General features: G+C 38.7%; 1 protein-coding gene across 1 annotated transcript in view; it reads right to left on the reverse strand.

Annotated features, from left to right (window-relative positions):
• Positions 1-16,460: 16,460 nt before the first annotated feature.
• LOC121507214 (potassium voltage-gated channel subfamily D member 3-like) overlaps positions 16,461-26,249 on the reverse strand; it is a 194,714-nt gene continuing 184,925 nt past the window's right edge. The window contains exons 5-8 of the mRNA XM_041783427.1: positions 25,565-25,657; positions 22,697-22,798; positions 20,549-20,805; positions 16,461-17,073 (exon numbers count right to left, since the gene is read on the reverse strand). Coding sequence (XP_041639361.1) covers positions 16,833-17,073; positions 20,549-20,805; positions 22,697-22,798; positions 25,565-25,657 — 693 coding nt within the window. The 3' untranslated portion in view covers positions 16,461-16,832. The remainder of the gene's footprint in view (positions 17,074-20,548; positions 20,806-22,696; positions 22,799-25,564; positions 25,658-26,249) is intronic.

The following is a 26,249-nucleotide window of genomic DNA, read 5'->3' on the forward strand; positions in this document are numbered from 1 at the left end:
CTACACTATTTGGAAAGTAATGTTAGACTTCAAAGGTAGGCCATGATGCCAGAAAATATAACAGAAAAAAAATGGAGACAGCTTAAGTGGGTGGAAAAGTGGCAAAAAAAAGTGGTCAAATGGCCCAAAAACAACAGTAATAGGTAAAAATTGGCAAAAAGAAGAGCAGAAATGAGTGGAAATCAGCAAAAAGTGGGTTAAAAGCAGCAAAAATGGGCTATAAATGTCAAAAAGACGTTGCAATAATGAGCATAATGTAGCAAAACAAGACAAAAATGGGTCAAAACGATGCAAATAGAGCAAAAATGGGAGATTAATGCCAAAAAGAAGTGGCAAAATAGGCGTAAGGGGACAAAAAAATTGGTTAAAACTGACATAAAGAGCAAAAAACATTACATTATAATATACAGCGCCTTTAAGACGGATTTTGGCTGTTTTTTGCCCTTTTTCGCCACATAAACCAATTTTACCTCTGTTTTGTCAATTTAACTCATTTTTGATGTTCATTGCCCCTTGTTGCCAATCTGACAACCCAAGTAAATACAAAACACAGTGTCTGAATGATTGTTTAATTTTTTAAGGGGGTTCGATCCAAATCTATCTGGTCCTATGTGTAAAAGTGATTGCCCCCTGAACCTAATAACTGTTTTTTCCACCCTTGGCAAGAATAACTAAATCAAGCATTTGTGATAACTGGTGATGAGTCTCTCGTTGCTGTGGAGGAATTTTGTCCCACTCTTCTTCGCAGAATTGTTTTAACTCAGCCATATCAGAGGGTTTTCCAGCATGAACTGCCCATTTAAGGTGAAACCACAGCATCTCAATTGAATTTAAGTCCAGACTTTGACTTGGCCACTCCAAAACTTTAAATTTGTTTTTCTTGAGCCATTGAGAAGTGGACTTGCTAGTATGATTTGGGTTATTGTCCTGCTGCATAACCCTAGAGTGTTTGAGCTTTGAGGGCATGAACTGATGGCTGGACGTTGGCCTTCAGGATGTTCTGGTAGTTGGACTGGGTGCTGGTTTGGCTTGGTGGGTGGAGTAGGCACCCTTGTATAGAGGCTGTGATTTTCGGCCAAGGCTAGCTTTAGTGATAGCTTAGCTGACAGGAAGTTGAGCTCGGTGGGCGGGCTCTTGTCTGCATTTAGGTTGATTCAAAGTTCGGCTGAGACAACGATTTCAGTTTTTTAATCAGTACCATATTAAGGTTAAACTCTGATGTTGTGACAATTTTGCCACAAGGCTTCAAAACACTCTATTTCAACATACAGATTTTGAGGAAAATAGATGAAGTCTCTTTAATCTTCAAATTCCTTTGTCGCAGAAGGGAAAATTTAAGAAGAAGCGTTGGGTAGAAAACTACGAAAGTATTCAAGAGCTGCAGTGTCAAAGATGAGGATCAAGCTATCAGGATTTTAAACAGCAATACTGGTTCACAGCAAATGATCTCATAAGGGGTACACCGATGCATGGGCTTATCTTCAATATCGACCAATATCAGCCCTGATAACAGACATCAGCCCATCAGCAAGTGGCATGAACCAACAGCAGGAGATGTTTATCTGTTTTAATGCCGCCATCTGGCACACCAAAGAGAAACTGATCTGTTACACAATCACAGATCTGTCTTTTGTGGTCAGACATGACAGAAAATGTTGGCTCTTTAGGAGACTTACCCCAATCCCAGTCTAAGAATTGATGGACCAATCAGGGTTATTTGAGGAGTCTAAGCAGGTAGCTAAACCAGGACCTGGTTTCAGCCTGGTCAAACCAATCTGATGCTTCTTTGTTATGCGTGCATCGTTTTTGCACATGCATTGACCTATTTTTTCAACATTTATAGTGCAAATAAAAAGCATGAGACTCTATAATGTACGACACACAGATTTACATTAAAAGCATTACATGCTTGGCAAAAGACTCATTTTTCAGCCAATTCTTGCTTAATAAAGATCTTGAGCTTCTTTTGGAAACTTGGTGCCCTCTGACCTGCTCCTGTCATCTGGAAGTTTTTCCATCAGGACCGATGTTGGTGATGAGACCCAGATGGACGGACTGACAGAGAGACTCTGAGAAGAAAGGAGCTTTAACTTAAACCCTGGCAGAAGTGACACAAAACACAAGAAATGAATGAATCATCTAAAGATCTTCAGAAGACTTTCTTCTTTGTTCTCTTATTAGAGATCCCAGAACTCTGAATGTTTAAACAGACTTCTGTTTTGTTCACACAGCAGATTAATAACGGTTTCTTTTTGTTCAGTGTCATTTTAAATGCAGATCTAAAACTACAAAGGCGATTAGAAGTGATGTTAGGGACACAGCTTTTCAGACAGTCATTGATCTTTACTCACACTGCGATTCAAACTTTAAAGTTTTACCCACAAGAGCAACAAAGAATATTTATAGCCTTGCTTTCTTTACAGATTTAGAAAAATGAAGGTACATTCCCTCTTTGCTATTTCAATATCCAGCTATGCTTCCTTATTTCTTTAGTTTTAGTTACTAAATCGTGCAAATCACTGCTTCTATCAGCAGTTCTTTATTGTTACCTTTTGCTTTTGATTATTTCAAACCAGCAACTCAGAAAATCCTGCCAACATAGTCTAAAAGCTGCAAGCTGCAAGGTACCTGTAGAGAGTAATATGTCTTAATTGCCATTGAAATATAATTCTTGATGGATATATGTTACTCTTTTATTTTTATTTAAAAAACTGTATCAACAGCCAGTCGTCGTGCTGAGGGTTTCATTCTCCCTTAGAGGTAAAAGAGGCATCAATATTTGTTTCTGTTCTTTTTATAACAAATTAGAATCTCCTTAAAAGAGCTTTAATCAATCTGTTACTTTTTTATGTTAGCCTCTAGAAAATCAGTATTTGCTGCAGGACAGATGTCAGACGAGGTGACTGAAAGGTTGAAAATTGAAAATTGACGCCAATGTTGGAGAGCAAACACCGCCATTCCTTGAGGCCGGCTGCAGAGGCACTGGAAGTCACCCTGTGTTAAATGCTGCTTTTTACAGAAGAAACAAACATGTTTACAGCCTCTTTAAAAACAGTTTGGAAGGAATAGTTCATGCCTTGGGCACAGACTTTATGGAGGGTGAATTTTCTAATAACTCATCCATTCTGGTTTAAATGAGGTTATTGATTCATGCTTGATTAGTGACATTTGACTGCAAGCCAGTACCATATAGCTGTTTGTCAGGAAGCTTCAGGCCCGCTCAGCACCACCTTTTTGTCCATTTCTCTGTTGATCTGAGGTTAGTCTGAGATGTTTTCAATTCGACTGCTGCCGTTGACTCAAAAGCCCCATTCAGTAACCAAATGGCAAACATTACTTCACCTCTGGCCAATATTTTAAGACAGCCAGGCAGCAGACACCACTGTCAAAATGGAAATACATGCAATATCTTTCAACATAAAGTCGGACTGGGTGCTGGTTTGGCTTGGTGGGTGGAGTAGGCACCCTTGTATAGAGGCTGTGATTTTCGGCCAAGGCTAGCTTTAGTGATAGCTTAGCTGACAGGAAGTTGAGCTCGGTGGGCGGGCTCTTGTCTGCATTTAGATTGATTCAAAGTTCAGCTGAGACAACGATTTCAATATGGAGGCCGTCACAGATTGTCTTCAAAAACTGTTTGAGTTTTGTTTTGTCTTCCTATTGCAGTCAAACGGCTGACGTCACACAGGCTTTGTCCAATTCCTTTTACAGTCCATGTTTTTGGCACACTAGTTGCAAGGTTGATTGTCGGTCTGTGCACTTTGTACGTGTCTTGTTTGGCACATGTCTCCTGGCTTCTCTTTAGCTGTCCTGTCGAGGTGAAGGCAGGGAGCCCCCTAAAATAATCCTAAAATAAATAAATAAAATTGGTTAGGGTTAGGGTATGGGTAAGGACGCCAAAAGTTATAGTTAAAAATCTAACCTGTAAAATCTGATTACAAAAAAATGTAATGTAGCTGACTAGACAGTCTGCTTACAGAAAAATATGTCCTCTATGAAAACACCAATGCAGCTAAAGCTAAATCTAAAGTTTCTACATGTCCTGTATCCATCCAGTCAAAAAGTGGTGGTCTGCAAGAGGAGTGTCCAAGAGCGACAGTCTGCAGCCAGACCCCTCTCCAATATTTTCTACAGTCTATAGTGAAAGCATACTGACACAGTAATTAGTAAAGAATGGTGATGATTATGTTTCACTGTTTAAATAAGCAGAATGAAGTGCATCAGTAGTCTAGTGGTTATGTCTGTGACCAGTCCGTTGTCCTTCAGGTGGGCAGCCCAGGCTTAATTCAGTCCTGCAGCTCCTTTCTCACATGTCATTCCCTACCCTATCCTTCTCTGTCCCCAGTTATCCACGCTCCTGTCTTCCCAATAAAGGCATAAAAAGCTCAAAAATACTGGAACTGCTTTGTCCACAGAGGGCACCAAAAACCTGTCAAAGCCTGAAAGTTCCTCACAGAGGTTTTAAGGTGTAACAATTAAACATTTAAACTTTGCTGCAGCATTAGTGTGAAGTTACTTACCATAAAGCTTTTACTGATTGCCCAGGCTTCCATTTACATCAGTCCCTGTCATGACTCTGCCCTTTATCTGAGACCCTGAATATGCTGACTGACTGACTTCAACAACCATACATTGAATGGTCTACAATAGCAAAACAACCACATTTTCATGCACAATTTATTTCAGGCAAAAAGCCCTGCTGAAATTAACCATATTGTTTTAAGCATGTGTCTTGTAACAGTCTGAGGGTGGACTTGACCCATTTAAACCCCATTAAAGCAGCAGACTGTAGACATCTTTATCAGTTAAAGTTAAGTCGATGACACATGGATCTGCTCAGTGTTCAGCAGACTGTATTAGAACAGTTTAATCTCAAACGTGACCTCGACCTGCAGCTGCTTCTTCTGCATGTGTCCACTTCCTCCCAGCTGTCAGCATGAGCACACTGGATCAGGAAATGTCTCCTCACATCGCTCTGCGCTGAAACACATGCAGCACATGGAACAGCAGCAACTGTTTCACTATACATCACTGCAGACAGACTATTATTGTCCTTTGTATTTTTGGGTGACATGACTTCTGTGGTCATGTTCTAGTTTTACAGTAATCTCTGGAATAATGAACCACAACACACAAAACAACACAATGGACCCATCCTGTTTGTTATATTATGACTTGAGCTGTATTCTTATCCTTCATATTGCTGCAGCATACTCACTGCCAGTGTTTTGGTTGTAAATATGCTTATCTGGGTTACAGAAAACCAAGCTTGTTGTGGTGAAATGTGCTGCAAAATCTGGAAAAATCTTCTGTTAGAGATAAGCATGGCTTCCTTCAGAGTTGTTGATTGAATGATTGAAAAGCTACAGAAGAGTTGCTCTTTGCCACCATTAGTTGGGTCCTGTTGCATAAGATTTCATCATAGCTGTGATTTTTATCCTAAATGAGTGCACCAGAACCTCAAAGGACGAAACATTTATCTGCAATTTGCAAGCAGCAGTTTATGTTAAACTTGACACTGTCACTATTTTTATTGTGTTTAGTCAGCTCCTGATTTTTGATTTGGATGAGGCAGTTTGTTGTTCAAGGTACAACACGTAGTGACATTTCTTTTTAGGAATGTAGTCAACAGAACTGGACACATCAGGTAATCATTAATTATTGGCGTTAGGTTTTTAAATTGATGTTATAAAGGAAACTAGTTTAGGAATCATCCACTGTAACCTTTATATGACATTAAACTCAGTCTCTGTTGACAGGATTTTCAAAGCAAGAGCAAACCAGTGCCTTTGCTTCAGCGAGTCAAGGGAATAACTACCCATAATGCTCTGGGTGCTTTTACTGTGACTAACTGCTGAGTGTGGATTGTGGGGACGCTTTCTGATGCAGCAGGATTGTTGTAGTTGGAATATTATCATCAGGAGAGTTATCAGTGGTCTTCAAATGCACGTTTAATGACTATGTATTGTTGATTGTTGGGTGTGGAGAGTGTGGCTGCTGTCTTGGCTGCTTCTTGAACTGGACTGGGTCACAAGACTCACACATTTCTGATGACATATGGCAAAATGCTTAAACATGCGTATCATTATTGTGTAAATAATTCTGGTAATGAGGAGTTTACCCTTTGCCTCCACAAGTTAACCTCACACACTGATGGGCAACAAAACCTTCTCATCACCCACCATTCCAGCATGGAGACATTCTTAATCTTACATTCTTTACCACAGGGGTTCTCAAACTTTTGGGGGCTAGGGACCCCATACAGGGTTGAAAATTTCCAGGGACCCCACATAACCCTCACGCTGATTAAACATATGTTAACTGCCATTTGTACTCCCAGATGCTGTATTTTAAACTCTTCAACCTAAATACAAGCTGTTGCCCAGTTGAGTGTGACTTTGTACTTTTTGTGATCCTTTGAGCAGCCAAACAAGAAGACTTCTGTGCTTTTTCTGAGGTTGTGGTCAGGTTCACTATTTGTGTTTTCTGGTGGATGTATTCCTCACCCTTTCATCATAAAAAAATCTTCTGTCTTGTCCTTAAACTCTCCATGCTTTGTTATCTGGTCTTGGTCTTCTGTCGCTGTTCTCAATAAAACCAACCTGGAGATAGCTGTCATCATATTTTCTCTGTTTAGCTGGTTTTGGCCTAGCATCACTTGTTGCTAGCTGGACCTGCATACCAAATGCGTCCTGAGCAAAGTGACCGATGCCTGACGAATGATGGATTTATGTGATATGTCACAGTCATTTCTGAGGTCTTATTGGCCCAAAGCTGACTTATGTGGGAGTCATTGGTTTGGTATGGTTGTTTTATGGCTTCCTATGTATTTATTTGATTTTGAATGACATGCCATTTCTTTGATAATTTATTTTAAGCTATTTCACAGACCTCCAAGCTGTGGCTTGCGGACCCCAATTTGAGAACCATTGCTTCACCACGTGGCCCCACAGCCCAAACATTTCCATTTTCAACAGACCATGCGAGCTCCAATGCTACAATGCTAATACTTTTTACCCTAACATCACATCACATCACTGGTTGAGGCTTTAAATGATGTCCATTTGAAAAGCCTGAGTCAATCAATGTGATTTGATTTGTACCCACGCCTTTAGGAGACCCTTATTTAAACTGAATCTAAATCATGCATCATGTCTACTACTACTCCTACTGTAAATGTGAGGGTACTTAACTCAGTTACGTCACTTCTCTGTACTGCAGTGAAATCACTGACTGAGATGCTTTCATTTTTAGAGATACTTTGATGATGGAATATCTGCCTGTGATTGTTGGACTTCTTAACTGTTTGACATGTATTCATACCACATCAGTGTCTTAAACTTAATAAGAACACTAATACCCTGTTACATAAACAGCCAGCTGCAATCTCACACAAGCAGACAGAGAAAAATGTGATAGTATGAAGCATAAGAGCCAAAAGCCTGCAGTTATTATTCATACGTAACACGTCTGTGAGTCGGTGTTTGGTGTGACGTCATCAGACTTTAGACTGGTGATGATGTTGTGATTGTTTGGTTATAAAACATTTTCTTCATATAGCATTCAAAGATGGAAAAACAGGAAGTAGGAAGGAAAGACAGGCTAGGACATTGTTAGTGAGACTAAAGGGAAATACACCTAAAATGATGATTCACCTCCTGCTGAAATGCATTAAAGATGTGTTTCTTTTCTTTCTTTTACTTCAGTGGCATCGATTCTCTTCACAAACAAATGTAATGCTGTTTTCTCTGCCAGCGTTCAAGCAGGGTATATTGATGAACTTAGTAATTACATAATAAACGAAGTCAGTGAGTAAATAATTACATTACATAACCAGTGGCCAGAAGGTGAGCAATAACCACGTGTTTTACACTGTTGTCACTTTAGAGCACATATTTGATTTTAATTCGCCACATGATGATTTGAATGCTGTCATTTATTGATTAGTAGTGAACATAACCTTTTTAAAAATCATTGTGGCTTCTTTTAAAGTCAATTCAAGTCTTTGGCAAAAACGTTGCCACACTGACACTTAGTGGTCATATCATGTCATTACAGGACATTTAATGAAAGACTGTTTTTCTGGCGTGTTGGAGGTTTAAAGGGGCTGATCATGAACACAAACAGCTGCACTTTCTTTAACACTCCAACTTTTTCAATGTCACAACAGAGAAAGAGACCGTTTTATTCCAAGCATAATCACACAGTGCTTTTAGTACATTTTCTCCTCTTAAGCCCCACCAGAGTGAAAGAACATATAGTGCATGCAAATGTCAAAGAATACTGTAAATCGCTCCAACATTTGAGGAAAAACTCTGAAAGATGTAGTTAGTAGTACTCTTCATTGAAGAAATGTTAAATTAGATCTGTGCATTAGTTCTGGATTTATTTTTAACTCCAAACTGAGTTAGTCACAGTGTATCTGAGTCATGGCCTCAGTGTGTGTGATGACATCAGGCAGACGGCCATAATGAGGGGTAATAAACTCTGACAGACTGTCAGACTCATTTATGGTGTCGAGGGGAGCTGACGGTGAAACACCTGGTCAGATAAATGAAAGCAGAGAGAAAGGTGTGTCACAAACTTCACTTCTATTTGACTTTGGGTGTTAGATTATGTCATAGTATCTGTTAGTGCTGTATTGCTACTTGTCTTTCCTTTGAAGTCCACCGTTACAAAACTGCTTTCAATAAAGTGGTGGACCCAAAGGGGGCAGGGGGAGTTATAGCCCCCTTTTGGTGCTCTTATATTTGTAACATCACAACAAACATGCTCTTTTGTACACCATTGTGGTAGATACGCTTGATAAAGAGCCCTCTTTGGTGACTTCTGAGATGACAAAATTTGCTTAATTGCCCACTTTGGTGCCCACTAATCGAACAAAACTTGACCAACTGCTTTCTGTAGTGCCATCTGAGTGGACAAAATCAGCCAAACTGTGCTCTTTGCCACCATTTACGTTGACAAGATATGCCAAATTGCCTTCTTTCTTCCCCACTAATTGGACTAAATTCGACAAACTGCCCACTTTGGTTACCCTTTAAGCAGACAAAATTTCACAACTTTCCTTCTCTAGTGCCATTTAAGTTGACAAGATCTGAAATTTTGCTTTCTGTTTTGCCCTCTAATTGTGTATTATTTGCTAAATTGCCTTCTTTTGTTGGCCCCTTTTTTAAAACAAAATTTGACCAGTTGCTTTTTGTCATGCCCTCTGGAAAAAAAACCCTCACAAATTGGCCTCTTTGGTGCCCTTTAAGTTGACAAGATTTGCCAAACTGGTTTCTGTTGTGCCCTTTCATTGGACAAAATTTACCAAATGACTCACTTTGGTGGTTTTAAGGTCGACAAAATTGTACAAATTGCCCTTTTTGGTGCCCTTTAATTTGACAAGATTTGCCAATTCGCCCTCTTTCGTGCCCTCTAAGTGGACAAAACTTGAGAAATTGCCCACTGTGGTGCCCTTTAAACAGACAAAATTTGCCAAATTGCCTATTGATCGCCCTCCAAGTCAACAAAATTAGGTTAGTGCATTTTAAGAGGACAAGATTTTATTCATAATTTCCTGTCTGTTTTTTTTTTTTTTACAGATGTGTAGTGATATAAAAGGAACAGTTGAACCTTAACCAGGATTTCTATTTAACTGTAAATGTTTGTCAACTTTTTGAACCCCACTGCACATAGGAGGTGCCCCTTTTATCATTTTTACCCCTGCCCCTCAAACATCCTGAGTCCACCACTGCTTCAGTAAATACTATAATGAAGCTTTCTGTGGAAACAGCTTGGATTTGGTCTACAGAATACATATTATATATATCATATTTTAAAATCGGTTCACCTCTCCTCCCCAGTCAGTCTATTGTTTCAGTGCGACTGCTGCAACCCTCCTCCACCCAGCTACCTCGTTACATCTCTTTGGTGTGCAAGTCCAGCTCTAGGTCCTTCATGCTATACTGTTTCCCTTCATTGCCACATCCAAGCCAACTCAGCGTGTCTGGGTCAAGCTACCCAGAAGTCCACTGGTATCTACATTTAGAAAAGTAGTGAAATCAAACATACCTAGATGACAGGGGTCTGACTCTCAGTCAAAAATGACTTCAATATTAGACTGCCACCATTCTCATGTTTGGATAGACTCTGGTATGTATGACTACTGTAGTTACAGCATGATTCCTCTTTTTTTTTATATTAAGCCTGGAAGTAATCTTCACTTGCATTAATCAAACAGCGATTGTTAGAGTTAGTTGTTTACTATTCCAGCAAGATTTCTGCACAACCATTATGATAATCTGAAGATGTGAGCCCCAGAGAATAAACCTCCAGCTTCAACTGACTCCAATAATTCATAACACAGAAGACACAGAAAAATCAAGAATAACTCCATTGTTGTGGCAGAATTTAATTTCTGACACTTAGTCATTATAACAAATTAACAGACAGAGTACTGTAAACACAGCAAACAGACAGAAAAGCTTCGTTCAAAAGGATAAAAAGATAAGAAACAACAAACAGCAATGCCAAGACTTTTAAAAAAGTGACTCCCCACAATGCTCTTTAGAGTTTAGTCCATCAGATGATAACAACAAGTGATCATTGTACAGTAGTCACACGAGGGAGGGAAGTGCTTCCTGTTTTTAATGCATGATGGTCATCAATGATACTGCAAAAAAGCCTTTATGTAGAGATACTGCATTAGTGGAGATCCAAGTTATGAACACCAGGACTGAGCAGGCGTTCACTGCTGTCAGTGCTAACAATGAGAAGTAAAGTTATCTAAAGGGCTCATAGTTTTTTTTTTTTTTAAATAGCAGCATAAAGAACATGGCAGAATACAGTAACGCAAATAAAGTTTACCAGTACAGCAAAAGAACCACTCACGTTATGATCAAAATAACACCAGATGTCAAATCAGATTCCACAGAAACGAACAATGAGAATAAACACATCATTTCATAGTGATAAACAATAACTCACTTGGCAAATAGTCACAAACTATCCCAAACACCACCTTCAAAATGAGCAACGAGGTGCAGTCAGTGGGTACATGAAGGTGTTACTGCAGGAGTAAGGACCTGAACCTGATGATCATTTCAAAAAAATCACTGCAGACTTTTTCATCAAGCTGCTTATTAGAAACCCATTACACAACAAGTAGTCCAAATCAAGGGATCTGATTGGACAAGAGGCAAGAGGCAATCCATGAGTGCTGATATACTTTACAACAGCATTGTGCTGGGTCTTTTAGCCACATGTATTTTTCTGCTTTAGGTTAAAAAAAATCCTTAAAATTATTTTTTACATCATCAGATTTTTCCTTCATTGATTGTGAGTGCAAAGCCAAACAAGTTTTAAAAAATATTTAAAGGGTGATAAACTAATGAGGATTTAATCCTGTTGGCATTTGTAGAAGGGTTGAATAAAAGCAATTTATTTCAATAAAATGTGATGGTGCTGATTTTTACCATTTAAAATTTCTTTACTCGTCCTATAAATATTTTGAGAGAATAACGGCAGTATTCAAGACTGCCTGTAGAGCAAGCAGTATGTGCTGATTTGGCCAACAAGTATGTGAGATCAACGGTTTGCCAAATATACCTGGATATTTCATTGATTCTGAGAAATTGTACAGTATGCATCAGACCCTCATATGCTGTTTCCAACAAAGCAAAGCGTTAACCAGCCAGAGGTTGAAATAGAAAACAGTAATACTGTATCTTGTCAGCATTAGCATTAACTGTCACAGTTACAGTGATGCAAATCAGATGGCAGTGAATTTCATGACACTCTGGCTGCAGACCACAGCACCCAGACACCCCCACTTGCAGACCACTTTTATATGCTGCTTCTGTCATAACAGAAATACACTCTAAAACTACAAAATAAAATTGGATTCAACTTCTGCTTAGAGATAGGGTTGAAGTAAGGGTTAGGACACCAAAATTAAAAGTGACCTGCAAAACCTGATTCCCAAAAGTTTAATGAGACAACTAAACAGACCGCAAACAGGAAAGAAGTTCATCCTCCACGAAAACACTCTAATGAAGCTAACGTAGACAAGGCCAAAGCAAACGAAGCTACACAAGCTACATAAGTTACATAGGTTTTGTAGCTACATAGCAAACGCAGTTAAGCTTAACCTAATGAAGCTACATTAGCTCTATTAGCTTATGCTACATTTGCTAAAGCTAGACCTGTTTAAAAGGAATGGTGGCTTGCTTTGGCTTCATTATCTTTAGCTCAAGTTTACTTAGCTACATTTGCTTATGTAGTAATGTGAACTACATAGTTAGTGTAGCTTCATTGGCTTTACCTCAAGCTAATGATGCTAAAACAAGCCACCGTCCCCATTGTCAAATAAAGTTGAATTTAGAAATAATCAAAAATAGAAAAAATGTTTTTGTCCCTTCCATTTTGAAAGAAGCAGCATCTCACAGTGGTGGTCTGCAAACAGGGGCTTTTGAGATCTGCGGTCTGCAGTCAGACCCTTTTGTGAATTTTCACATCTCACAGGTTCATTGCTGCATAATTCATTAAAATCTGAGTGAATCACTTGTTGCTTTTTTCAGACTATACATTGATACTACACTGTTGTCATTAGCTGGGATGTTGTTTATTTCTAATTTTAAGGACAAGAAACCAGCTAAGCTGGGCCCAGCAAACTGAAAAATAATGGATGTACATGGTTCTGCTTTCCCCAAACTCCTTCTATAGACTGTATGTGGGCGCCAGGGTTTAGTACTGAGTGGCAGTCCCACTACATACTACTGTCAAATGCAGTATACTGTCTACTGTTGTCAACAATAGTATACAGTACTTTTTTTTTATAGCCAGTCCACTTAATGGCTTTTGTTGAGGATTTAAACTTTTTCACATGGTCTTTGTTAGCATTAAGGTCCTTTCAGATGTTAATTCTACCTGTTAGCTTTACTGCAACCTAAACTAATTTAATTTTTCTTCATGATTACTGAGCAAATTCTGATCTGCTGTTTAAACAATGTTTGATAAAGTCAAAAAATCTGAAGCTGAATATTCTTTAGAAATTTAAAGTTATGAATATCTGAAACTTATGATAACCATAAGAAAATGTCATAATCATTTTAATTATTCCATTAGAATACTTTTATACCATAATATTTGCATATTTAATTATCACTCTATTAGTTTTAAAGCAACAATATGTAGGAATTTTGATTTGGTGCTCTTAGATGCCCACTGAATGTCTCTGAGTAGAACTGCACTGTTGTTTATCATTGATGCAAAAAGACATTTAGGCAGACACAAAGCTTGAGTAGAGCATATTTTCCTAACATTAATAGAGTCTTGATATCAGACTTGCAGCCTTTTAGCATGTAAAGCTCACAAACATGTAAAGACTTGTCAAAAATTTACTCTAGCCTGGCACTCTTTTTCTCATCTTAGCTTTATCACTATCCTTTTCTCAGCCTCAGCCACGGCATACATCAGTACAGAGACAGGCTAACTAGTTTCTTTATAGCTGAAAGCTGGTGTGTGAACGCATGTAGCATCTGTAAGAAGAACAGCAGCCTGCAGCCAAAGGTATGACCAAGGTGCTCTGTAGAAACAGGATGTACACCATCCTTCTTATTAAAAATTATTGTCATGTTTGACTTTGGAGCTACTACTTACTGTTGGAAAAGTTACATATTGTTGCTTTAAAACATTATAATGTTAACAAACACCTTTTTAGTTTGAGCTGTAGTTTAAAAAACAATCTATTTTATTAGTTTATGAATACAGCAATGAAGCTAAAATACCCTGATATGCTCAAAATGGTCACAGACAAAAGGGACCGACCACATTAAAATGAACAGGATCATGAACAAGATCATACATATGCAGCGTACTGTTAAAAATAAAGTATTCACCTCTCTTGGAAATAATATTGATATATATGTATATATAGCTTTTGAAATTGCCTACAAATACCATGAACAGATCAAAATGATTGTTTCTTTTTCCCACTTTTCAGAAAATAATTTGTAAAACACACCAATGAGCTACAAATCTGCTTAAAAAGGATGCTATTGCTGTACAGCTGTGGTTCTCACCTGGTGGGTTGGGATCTAAAAGTGTGGAGTTTTTTACAGTAGTTTACAAATGTGTGCAATGAAAAATGTTGCAAAAAGTGGATCATGTACAGAAGCCCTAAGTGGGCATATATCCATACACTTTATTCAGATTCAGACAATTTTTCAAATGATTGTGTTAATTTCTTGAAATCTTGAGAATACAACCAAATTTACAAGGCGTGCACACAGCAAGAAAAAGGCGATCAGAATTGCTAGTTGGTTTAATTAATTGTTAATATTTTCATTATTTCAGACCCCTCAAAAAACACTTTAGGCCTACTTATGCTCACTAAATGTATAAAATAGATCTCAACATTTTAAACATGACAACCATCATTGTCCTAAGTATGTCTCTTATGTTGGTGTGGACACTGAAAAAGGAATCCACTATAGATCGCCGTCTCTCATGGATACCGTTGTCTGTCTTTGTGCCTAGGAAAGCTTAAATCATTGATATGTTTGTATTTTCTAACAACTCACTCAATATTTTGTGATAATTTTTTGGAAGACTTGATTAAGTTCTGCCTTTTTTCAAATGGTTCTTCCTCATTTTTGTTTTGCTATTCTTGGTTGTACTGTTGGCTACATTGCTCAACACTGCCCCCACAGTTGGTGGTGGTATTGTAACATTTGGTCCGTATCTGTTAGCTTCGAGAAAATGGACAAAAAAATGGACTAAATAAATGCAGAGTACAGACAGAAAGGTCTGTCTGTATCTGTGTATGCTTCAGACATAAATGAGCCTTTAAATGCTCCCTCTAAACCAGTGATATTAAACTGGAGGTCCGGGGGTCACATCAGGCCCCCCCACAGCTTCCCACCCGGCCTCCAGAAGACTATTAAAATCAAAAAATTTGAGAGGGCAACAACATGGCATACTTTAGTTTCACTTTTTTTTCTCAAAGTCTAAAGAAAACCCTCAACCTAGCATTTTACCAGACAAGAAGCACACTGGTATATCTGTAATTTGGTATGGTAAACATACTTGTTATTGTTATCTTGATTAAAGTTGCAGTTTTTGCAATAATTTTCCAAATAAGGCTCTTTGAGAGTGCAATTTCCCTTCTTTGAATATCTGTTTCCTGCATGTGCTTATGGCCAATCACAACACAGAAAGATATTAGCTTTAAACTCTGTGATAGGCATCAAGAGGGCTCCAGAAATATGTAGCCAAAATATTTCAGTCGCCCCCTTGTGGCTGGTTGCAGTAAAGGTGACAGGGACTAAAAGGCTTAAAGTTCCAATAACTTTGGAAGAAAATAATATTTTTACAGAATATTTTAATTAGAGAAAAATATTGATTTTATTTCAGTTTATTTTGATGTCCGACCCCCACAGCGTCAGTTGAGAAAAAGCTGGCCCTTGAGAAAATGGAGTTGAAGACCCCTGCTCTAAACTGCAATGCAGTCAACTGCCACTAGAGGCCTCTGTAGCTCCAGTTAATGGTGTCTGCCATGCTACGATAATGCTCTTTAACCCTGTCTTAACAACTGATAGCATCATCTCATTGAATGACGATTAAAGGAGGATCAAAGGGCAGCAATGCAAAATAAAATAATTGCATATATGTCCTCTTAGGGCTTCTGTAGTCATGCATTTCTTAAACCTCTTTGTCATTTGCATTTGCAAAGTCTTGTGTTTTGTACCAGCTAGTCCAAACTGCCACATTTTTCTTGAAATAAGATTAAGTGGTTGAAAATCTTCAGGAATTTGCCTCAGGATTTTTCATTAAAAAGGTGGCGCGACCAGTTGAGAACCACTACTTTACAGCAAACTTCAGTATATTTGCACATGTATACTGGCCTGGTGCTGCTATGTTCAGTTTAAATTTGTACTCAACTGCAGCTCAAAATAGTCCCAAACAACTGCACCATTTGCTCCTCTTTTCTATTAACCCTGTTGCATGGGTGCTCGAGCATATCAATAAGTGGTTTTTTTTATTATTTTTGAGAAATTTTTGTTTGGTAAAATAGTCTTTTTAAAATTTGTCTCTCTCTGTGAAACATGAGGTCTGCCTTTAAATCACTGCTTTGTCTCACATCATAAAGAAAAACATTAACACCATGAAGGAAGTGTTATATCAATCACTAAAAACTGAAAAACATGACTTGATTCAAATCTCAACAAGATGAAAATACACAAATTTCAAGAAAATGTCTAAATTTCCAACACAGTGAGACATTTACAGCACTGGTGCTGCGACCTTTTGAATAGCGCTGTAAAGAAAAGTGGTTTCCATTTTTTTTTTCTCAAAATACTTTAGACAAACAACACATAACACAAACAAGACCAAACAAATTCAAGTAAAAACAGTCAACACTTTGCTTCATCTTACTTCAAACACATTTCAAGTTGACAAAATATCCTCTTTCACTTCTTCACTCTGAATTCTCTTTACATTTTTCTGTTTTTTAGTGTTGTTTGGACGGTGTATGCTAAAGCACAAAGTCTTTGACTCTCCTCCCCTGTACTGACTGTAACTCTGCTGTTATTAACTATTAGAGATGCAGTGATTCTGTCCATATCTACAGTGCGAACACGACATGACGAGTGTGATCCTTGTTCACATATCTACAGCCCTCATCTCATCTGTCTTCTCTCAAACACCCTCTGGTGACTCTTCAGGGGATCAGCTCTCCTCCTGTGGACCCTGTGAGACGGGACCGGGTGCTGCCTTGAACATAGTACGACCTCTTCTTTTTCTTTTTCTTCTCCTGCTGAGCTGAGTTACATCCGTCACACAGGAAGTCACAGAGCAGACACTTTGACGATGTTCATCCCAGCCGAGCTTGCTGTGGTCTGGATGCTGGGTGTTGCAGGGAGGCCCGGGGCTGGGGGCGGTCTCCTTTGTGGGGGACCATGGAGACCGTCACCATCGGGGGTCAAAGCCGGAGGCGTGGGGAGGCTGATGATGGCCGTGGTGATCCGACCGCCACCTTTGCAGTTGATCCTGCTGCTGTTGTCGGGTTTCAGGTTGAGGTTTGAGCGACTAAAGAAACAGAAGAAATAAATACATTAAAAAGAATATAAGCAGTCATCATGAAATGTGAACTTCACACAGATCTATTCAGAAATTATACTGTTAATATATGAGGAGTAACATAAAGCCTAGCATAAGTTCATGCTGGACATAGGCCATACGCCCAGCTGTGATCAGCTGACAGCCAGCTGATCCTAATTATTGCCTCTCAGCTCCCACAGCCAATCACAGCTCTTTATCTCAACACAGCAGTGTATTTAAACATGACATACTTCTCACTAATCCCTGCTTGCACTAATGCTGATGCATCATGCTGATGGGGAAGCTTAACCTCCTCCACCCCAGCCTCCTCCTTTAAAGCATAAAGCTTGTTGCACCCTCACATTCAGATTCATGCTACTGTGGATTAATTGCTTTTGAACTAGTTTTATTGTATCCAATATGCATTGTCATAAAGGTACCATCCAGATGGGGGTTTCTAGCCACACGCCCCCTGGAAAGTTAAAGTATGCTGCTTGACTAACCCAGGGAGCATCTTTTGAGCAGAGCTGCCAAGTAAAATTGTATATCCATTTTGCACTTAAATAGTTAAATATCTGATGAGAGTGTTTCTGACTGAACTATTCTATACTGGATGTAAAGACAAAAAGTTGTTCATGCTTCTGTAAGGAATTTCAGGAACTTTTGTGTTGATTTTGGCACTCCTTTCAACAAAGAGTACCTCTTCTCTTCATTAGATTTTGTTTATGTATGCAAATTGAATATTTGTACAAAAAAAAATCTCAGTCTGCATTTTTCTAACAGTTAAATGGTTAAATTTAATCCTCACTGAGAATATTTGCTGTGGAAAAAGCAAACAAAGGCTGTTTCTGCAGTGTGTTGTTCATCATTTTGTGTGACACTGCCCTGAAATTACAGTTTAAAGCCCTAATAACACTGGGTGAGTGAGGGGATTTGTGTTGTAGGGACTGTATGATGGGTTAACTGTCTGTTGTCTCTTGAATGTCATCTTTTGTATTGCAGTTTTGTGGAAAGACCCCAGAAAGACATAACTTTGCAAAGCCAGATTCCATGTCTGCTATAAGGCAGATCCATCTTGCAAAGCTTCAGTCTGAAAATTTTATTTAAGAACATCAAGGTTGTAGCTACAGTTGGAGTTTAGTTGTACTGCAAGCTGGTTAAAAAAGTTCTCTTTTGCAATTTCAGACAACATGCCATCTGCTAAAAAAAATGTCTAAACTGGATATTGTAGTAAAGAAAAAGAAAGACTTTCAAAATAATAAAACAATATCTTAAACAATGTTCCCATATTTCCCACTAGTGACTTTTTGGGAGTATTGCACAACTTTTACAGAGAATAATTTTGTTAACCCTACAGAATCAAACACAGACTTAAGCTCTTTAAACACCAGTAGTAAAACAGAAGCTTTAAAATAATGTTGAGGGAGTCTGTGATCCATGTTGTGCATTAAATGAGTCTAGAACAATACATAAAGTAAAAAATCCAAACACAAATTATCACTGTTAACATGATCATTGTATGTGTGAGTGTAACGCTGATCAGCATCTTGGTAATTTTGTCACTGTTCATTAATATTATCAGGCCTCTTTAGTCTGCCACAATACATCATTTTTATCATTTACGGTGGAGGCTTGGTTCTGTGCAATCAGAAAGTTTCATAGAAAGAAAAGGTGATGTTCTTCAGCAAAATCAGATCTTGATAAATGATTGAACTGATTGCAGACTGCAGTAAGAAATATTTCTGTCCCTCAACAGACTCAACAGCTAGAAGAACCTTGATTTCATTTTGAAATGGGGCTAATTTATTTTGTTTTACTAACATGTACAAAACAAATGTATAAATCAATAAATCCTGTTTTTTTTGGTAATCAAGTCCCAGTAACTGCAGCGTCCGGTCAGCCTCATTAATTTTTTAGTCAAATAATCTGGAGGTAAAATGCATTCAAACCTGATGTATTTTGATTGCACTCATCAATTACATCAATTACATCAGTGAGATGTTGCAGTCCTTTTACAAACCACCAGATGTCACTATGTTTGCAGCCTAAAGGCATTATCTGCCAAGCACCAGAGAGAAGTAAGCAGTTATCCTTCCACACTTGGAACCAAACAGTATGGCTGAGTTCAGTTTGGTATGGTAAACATTAATTTTTGTTTCCAAGGTTTGGCAGGGTTCCACTTTCTTTTGGGGTATGAAGTGAACCTATCTGACCCTAAAGAGTGGAGACTCATTGCAGTCTGGTGACTGACCCAAAGAATCCTCACTTCCTGTGCAGCAGCGATAATACAGGAGAAATACAAAACAGGCTGTTTTGAGCTGAACAGCTTCTGTCTATCATTTTCTTATAATAGATTTTATTTATCTATAAATCACTTTTTAAAAAACCCATAGTTAGTGCTTCACAAATCCAAGAAGACAGAATATTCCAGTTATTAAAGGCGGTGATATATTAAGGATCTGACAGGGGACGACAGTTAAAAAGGGCAAAAATGATGTGGGGGGGAATTGATTTAGGCAGGTTAGATTTGCAAGGGATGGTAATTAGGTTATCATGTGTGGTGGTGGGACGACAGTATTTGACAGGTGTCCTATGTCTGTGGTTAATCAATACTGGAAAAGATATTTTTAGCAATAGGAGATAAAACTGTAGGATCAGGCTTGGTGGGAGAATGACAGTGATAGATTAAGGTAACTGAAGGACAACGGGGAGTTAACTCTGGCCTGATGAATGTACCTGAGTTGGAGTTTGGGCATGAAGGATGTTAGGTATTGAAAGCCTTACAGGAATAAAGTGTAAATTCAATGTTCATAGACAAAATCTGCAAACTAGAGAGATTTGCGTGAGGACGGTCCAGTTTGAAAAGTTTAGGACGGTGTATGAACAAAGTAAAATCGTCCACGACAGGGATGTCTCTGTTCCTGCAGAAGTCCTTTAACCAGACATGAAGCTGGTGGCGCCAGCCGAACCTGACGTCACCATAGCAAGGAGCGGCAGCTGGCCGGAGGTGACACACTTTCTCCATTATAAACATGCTTTTAAAAAGGCACTTTTCAGCACATAGACCTTGTGAGTTTCTGGTGATATTGAAATGACAGCCCATTCAAGATGACAAGTTATGAGTGAGTACTAATGTGTTATTCAGAAACAAGCTGGTTTTAATACTCTTTTATGTGAACTACAAAAGCTAGCTTCTGTTTGAGAGCTAGTTGCCTTTTTCCCAATTTTGCTGTTTAAAAGACCTAAAAAAGCCAAATGTGTACCAAATGAAGAGCTGAAAGGCTGGCTTTTACTACTGAGCTAGACCAAATGATCTTGGTCTCTAAAAAAGAGGCAGTATTTCACTATGAGGGTTGCTGGATGGACTTAACTCTGGAAACTCAAGCAAGATCAAGGTTATTATTACCAAACTGTACTAAAGCAAAATGGACCACTTGGTCTAAGGTGATTCTTCTTGTCTTACCTGGTGGAGTGCGGTGGTACATCTCCACACTGTATGTGAAACGCGCTGAGCTCCTGCAGGGGGCTCTGGTGCGTCGGTACAGGATGGGAGGAAGGCAGGCTGGCGTTGGGAAGAGTGTTTCTCTTCGCTCTGCAGCCACAGCAAGTTCCTGTTGAGCTACCATGACTGGATATGGAGGGGCTACGTGACGTGTACGTCTGAAGAGCCGTCTCTAAACAGTTCTGCTCGTACATCTGCTCGTCTACAAACTCATGAGCCTGCAGACGACAAACAGGATAAAGGTTTAAATCCACAGGGAGGGTTAGGAGAAAACAGAATATGGAGAAAGTAAAATGCAGACAATGGGAATTCATGCCTTGAGTGATAAGTCATTTAAAATTCTACTGATAAAAACACTTCATTAAATTGATAATAAACTTTATCTGAAACTGTATTCTAAAAACGTGCACCCATTGACCATGGAGTATATTAAATGTTGAGAAAAAAGAACCAGTTTTAATCATCCAACCACTTTTTACCATCAGAACTTTTGTGCTCCTGCTGTTCTCTACTCTTTGATGGTCACAGATACACAAAAATCAAAATGACAATGTTGCATGAACATTTTGAAGCCTTTTCAACTTGTTGACCCTGGCTTTTTGCTGACAATCAATAGGATGTTTTAATTAAATTAATTATCAATGTCATACTGAAATAAATGGTGCACTCAAGGTTTAAATACATAAAGAGTCTCATACATTTAATGCTTTCATGCATACAACCTCAAATCCAAAAAATTTGGGCACATTTGAAATGGACTGAGGCAAAATGGAAAACTGTTCTGTGGTCAAATGAGTCCAAATTTGAAATCCTTTTTGAACCACAGACGCTGTGTCCTGCATGTGGACTGAAGTGGTTAGGGACCATTTATTTTGTTACCAGTGAACATTTCAAAAGCCTGCATCTCTGATGGTATGGGGTTGCATTAGTGCCGACAGCGAGGGCAGCTTACACATCAATGGTTAAAAATATATCGCGTTATTAGAGCAACCTTTTTTCTAAAAACTGGCCTGCCTGTAGTCCAGACCTTTCCCCAGTTGAAAACATGCAAAATCCAGCAAAAAGGACCCAGGACTGTTGAAAAACTAGAATGCTACATCAGAGAAGAATGGGACAACATTCCTCTCCCAGAACTCTAGCAACTGATCTCCTCACTTTCCCTGATGCTTACAGACTGTTGGACGCTACACATTGGTAAACCTGGTCCCGTCCCTACTTTTTTGAGATGTATTGCTGCCATCACATTCAAAATGAGCCAAAGCTCTTCATGAAACTTAATTTCAACATCTGATAAGTTGTTTATGTTCTACTGTGAATGAAATATGGGTTTATGAGATTTGCAAATCATTACATTTTTTTTTTTTTTTTTTACAAAATTTATATGACACCCCAACCATTTGGGAATGGGGGTTGTACACAAAACTACTGAAATTGCCCGAAATTTTCAAAGTGAGCTGCATGTGTGGCTGCAGACAATTTTCCCACTTAGATCTCTTCCTTCATTTACCCTTGTTAAATGACCAGATAAAGTTGAGGTGAGCTGATGCTTAAATGCAGCAAGAACTGTTCAAGCAAATTAACCGCAAGTGGGAAGTGACTGATAGACAACCATTGTGATCTTTACATCATGCAACACCTTCATTATGTTTACTGTTTGCCGCATGTTCCTATCCACTCTTATTGTCATTTACTGCATCCTTTGACACCGCCCTCCTCTCCACTGTAATAGGCTTGTGAACAAGCCACTTAGGAAGATTTCAGGGGCTGCCTGCTTCAAAATTTCTTGAAGTTTTTGAAGGTGCATGTGCAAAAGAGACTGTTGTTTGTATATTGATGAAGGGCATGTGTCCAAAGCCGCCGTTTTTTGTGCTGCAGCGCTCATTCTCATAGCAACATCCAGCGTTTTTAGTTCTTGACGTCCTAAACCCAAAAACGCCTCAGCATCAGCCTTTTCTTGATTTAGTCACAGTGCTCACAGTTGAAAACAGAATGTGTAAAGAGCGGCCTGCTCGTCAATGTCTCTTCTCTCTCACTGGCCAATTAAAATCAAGAAGGGGCGGGACTTATAATACCAGATTTGTCAAAAGCAACGGCGGAGGAGAAACTGACCTGACTCGTCTTTTCAAGGGTAAAGTTTCCAAGTATAGAGCTGCTGCAAATGCCAGGACAGGATTCCTTTAGACTGTTTTCATGTTTTCTTGGTGATATTCCCTTGAAAAAGAAAGATATTAAGTTCACAGGGAAAGCAGTTGTTAACTTGTGTTACCGACCCAACAGTAAACACTGGTGAGCAGTGCTCTCAAACTACAGTGGTGGGCTCTGCCAACGCATACAATGGAGGCTGTGGACACAGGCCCCTACGGTGTTGTACATGATTAGGCTTTTCAATCTCAGAAAAAACTGTCATGTTTTAAATGCAAGAGAGGAGCTCACTGGACTCAAGAAAATGTCAGGTACTCTTCAAAATGTTAATCTTTATACCACATTCAGCATGTTTGCATACACAGTGATGTGCTACAGCTATAGCTGGATAAGGCAATTTAACTTGACTGCTCTTAAGCACAGCGGCAGAATCTATTTTTTTACGAAAGCATGTCCATGTCTGCAACGATACATGCTTATATGTCCCCTTTCAGATAGTTACATTAATCCTTCTTGTGACCTTACAAACAAGCTAGTAAGCAGTTGAATGGTTGTATGTGAAACGATAAAAATATGAACAAACTTTACAGTCATATACATACATCACACACCATTTTCTTTCCTTATGGTACACGCAAGATGTGTACCATCTAGTCTGAGTTTGGGATATTCAATTTAGAGCAACCCTAATTCCTTAAAGTTGGGGCAATGTGTAAAATGTAAATAAAAACAGAATGCAATGATCTCATAAACTCATATTTTCTTCACAAGAAAAAAAAAAGTCAGATGTTTAAAGTGTGACAATTAACCATTTCATTAAAAATATAAGCTCAGTTTGAGTTTGATGGCAGCAAAATGTCAAATAAAGTCTGGACAGGGCAACAAAAGGCTGGAAAAGTAAGTGGTACTAATGAAAAACAGCTGGAGGAGCATCAATTATGTTAAAAACAGGTCGGTAACATGACTAGGAATAAAAGGAGTACTTTAGAGTCTTTCAGAGGTAAGGATTGGCAGAAGTTTGCCAATCTGCTTAAAACTGCTTCTTAAAATTGTACAATTTCAGAAAAGTGTTCCTCAAAGAAATCTACAGTACATAATATCATCAAAAGATACAGGGAATCTGGAGATATCTCTGTGCACAAGGGACAAGGCTGAAAGTCAGAATTGGAAGCAAGTGATCTTTGGGCCCTCAGGCAGCGCTGCCTTAAAAACAGACAGGGTTCTGTACTAGAAATCACTGCATGAGCTCAAGGTCACTTTCTGAAATCACTGTCTGTCCTCACAGTTCCCCGTGCCATCCATGAATGCAAGTGAAAGCAGCATTATGCAAAGAGGAAGCAATATGTGAGACAGCATTCCAGAAATGCTGCCGTCCTCTCTGGGCTAAAGGTCATTTAAAATTGACTGAGGAAAAATGGAAAACTGTTCTGTGGTGAGATAAATCAAAATTTGAAATTCTTTTTGGAAAGCTTGGTCTCCATGTCCTGCAGACCGAATAGGTGAGGGACCATCCAGCTTGTTATCAGTGCACAGTTCAAAAGCCTGCATCTCTGATGGTATGGGGTTTCATTAGTGCCTATGGCATGGGCAGTTGACCCATCTGGAACATCTGGCACTATCAATGTTGAAAAGTATATAGTTGGTTTAAAGCAGCATAATAATAATAACGAGACATTTATGCCAGCCACTAGATGGCAAAAGAGCTAAAGTCGCAGTTACTGATGCTTGGCCATTAAAAAAAGAAACACATTGTTCCAGACCAGAAAGTCACTGAAGGCCCAAGAGGTCAAGTATGTAAGAAAGCCCGTGTGATGGAGGTGAAGTGGCTTCTTTCACCCTTACGAAACAGAAATTGCTGTGTCAGGGCAAGGTTAAATCCAGAATAAACGTTATCTGAGCTACCACCAGCCATCAGCTCAACCAACTAGTCAAGGACAGTGCAGAGGTCAGACCTGATAAGGACTGATGTACAGAAAACAAAGTTGTTGGGTTCCAGTGGCCTGTATCATCAAAAATGTGGGTCACCAGAAAAAAGTTTGGGAGACACTGGTTTAGACTGTTGTTAATAGAAGAGGGAATGCTACACAATGGTAAACATGGTTCTGTCCCTACTTTTTTGAGATGTGTTGCTGCCATCAAATCCAGAACGGGTGAATATAAAAAAAAAAAGTAAAATTTCTCAGTTCCAATATCTGATACGTTGTTAATGCTCTACTGTGGGTAAAATATGGGTTTATGCAAATCATTGCACTCTGTTTTTATTTACATTGTACACCATGTCCCAGCTTTTTTGGAATTGGGATGCATGAATCTAGTCAGACTGACAAGCATTTTAATAGTCAAGTTTCAGTTGGACTGGCACAATAATTTAACTTCAAGATAATATTTATTTTTGACAGTAGAAATGCTTTCATTGAACTTAGAAACTTTATTTCAAGTAGTCTAGCATCGAGGCTCTGTCACGGAGTCTTAAATGTCTCCAGAACAACAGCTTTAAATTGCCTAAAACAGAGTCCCTGGAGTTTTTGACGTGATGTTTTATCAATTTTGTCATATCCTATAAAAAAAAACCCAACAATAAATACAGTTGGGATATGTGAGCACTAGAAGAGAGAGAATCACATTTCTGAGGCTGCTGTTAAACACAACAAACACTGATTTTCATGCAGTTGCCAGCACCTCCAGCCCTAAAGAACAAGCTGTGCTTTGTGCTGGCTCAAATTATCACCATGAGAAAAATCCAAATTGACAATAAACACACCTTATTTTTATTTCATACATTTTAAAAGCCAAAAGTGATGAAATGAATGAAAAGAAGCCTTGAAGTACACTCACTGTAGTTTTCTCCAGACAGTGCAGTAGGTGGTGGTGTTGGATCTCAATCAGAGACGTGGACTTGGTCAGCTTGTGCTCGTCCTCTTCTTTAGCCTGAGTGAGAAACAAATCAAACACTCAGAAAATGAATTACACATTTACGTAGATGTTGCATATCTTCATTATTCATTAAATCAGTGCAAAGTTCTGCTAGAAATAGGATTTAAACTTGTTTATAAAATATCAGCATCATGACCTCTTTCTTCTGCTTCATGTCAAATCTGAATTGTTGGTTTATGCCTACTGTTTGCTTTGAAATTACTCCTTTTAGTTCTTTAGTAACACAATCAAATTTATTTCTGCTTAGCGTCGATTGATCCCTTTGCTTTGGGCCTGCCTTGGCAGCTGATTACTCCATAATTAATTTCTGTTTTGTGTGTCTTTGTGGTATTAATTCTGCCATTGCCTTTGTTTGTTTCCTTGTGTAAGCAGGCTTTAAAGAAACTCTCTAGTTTCCCTTTATTCCTCTAATAAAACATGAATTTTAAAGCCAGGTCTCTTATTTAATTATCTAAGTAGGTACTGCTGAGTGAAGCTGCAGGCAGCAGAGCACTTATTGATGCATGAAGCGTCACAAAAAGAGAAAAAAAACAAGAGTTCAGAAACACAGAGACAGGAACTTATGGGGCCATTTTTTTGTTCTGGG

Source organism: Cheilinus undulatus, linkage group 3 (genome assembly GCF_018320785.1).
Source record: "Cheilinus undulatus linkage group 3, ASM1832078v1, whole genome shotgun sequence".
NCBI classification, from domain to species: Eukaryota; Metazoa; Chordata; class Actinopteri; order Labriformes; family Labridae; genus Cheilinus; species Cheilinus undulatus.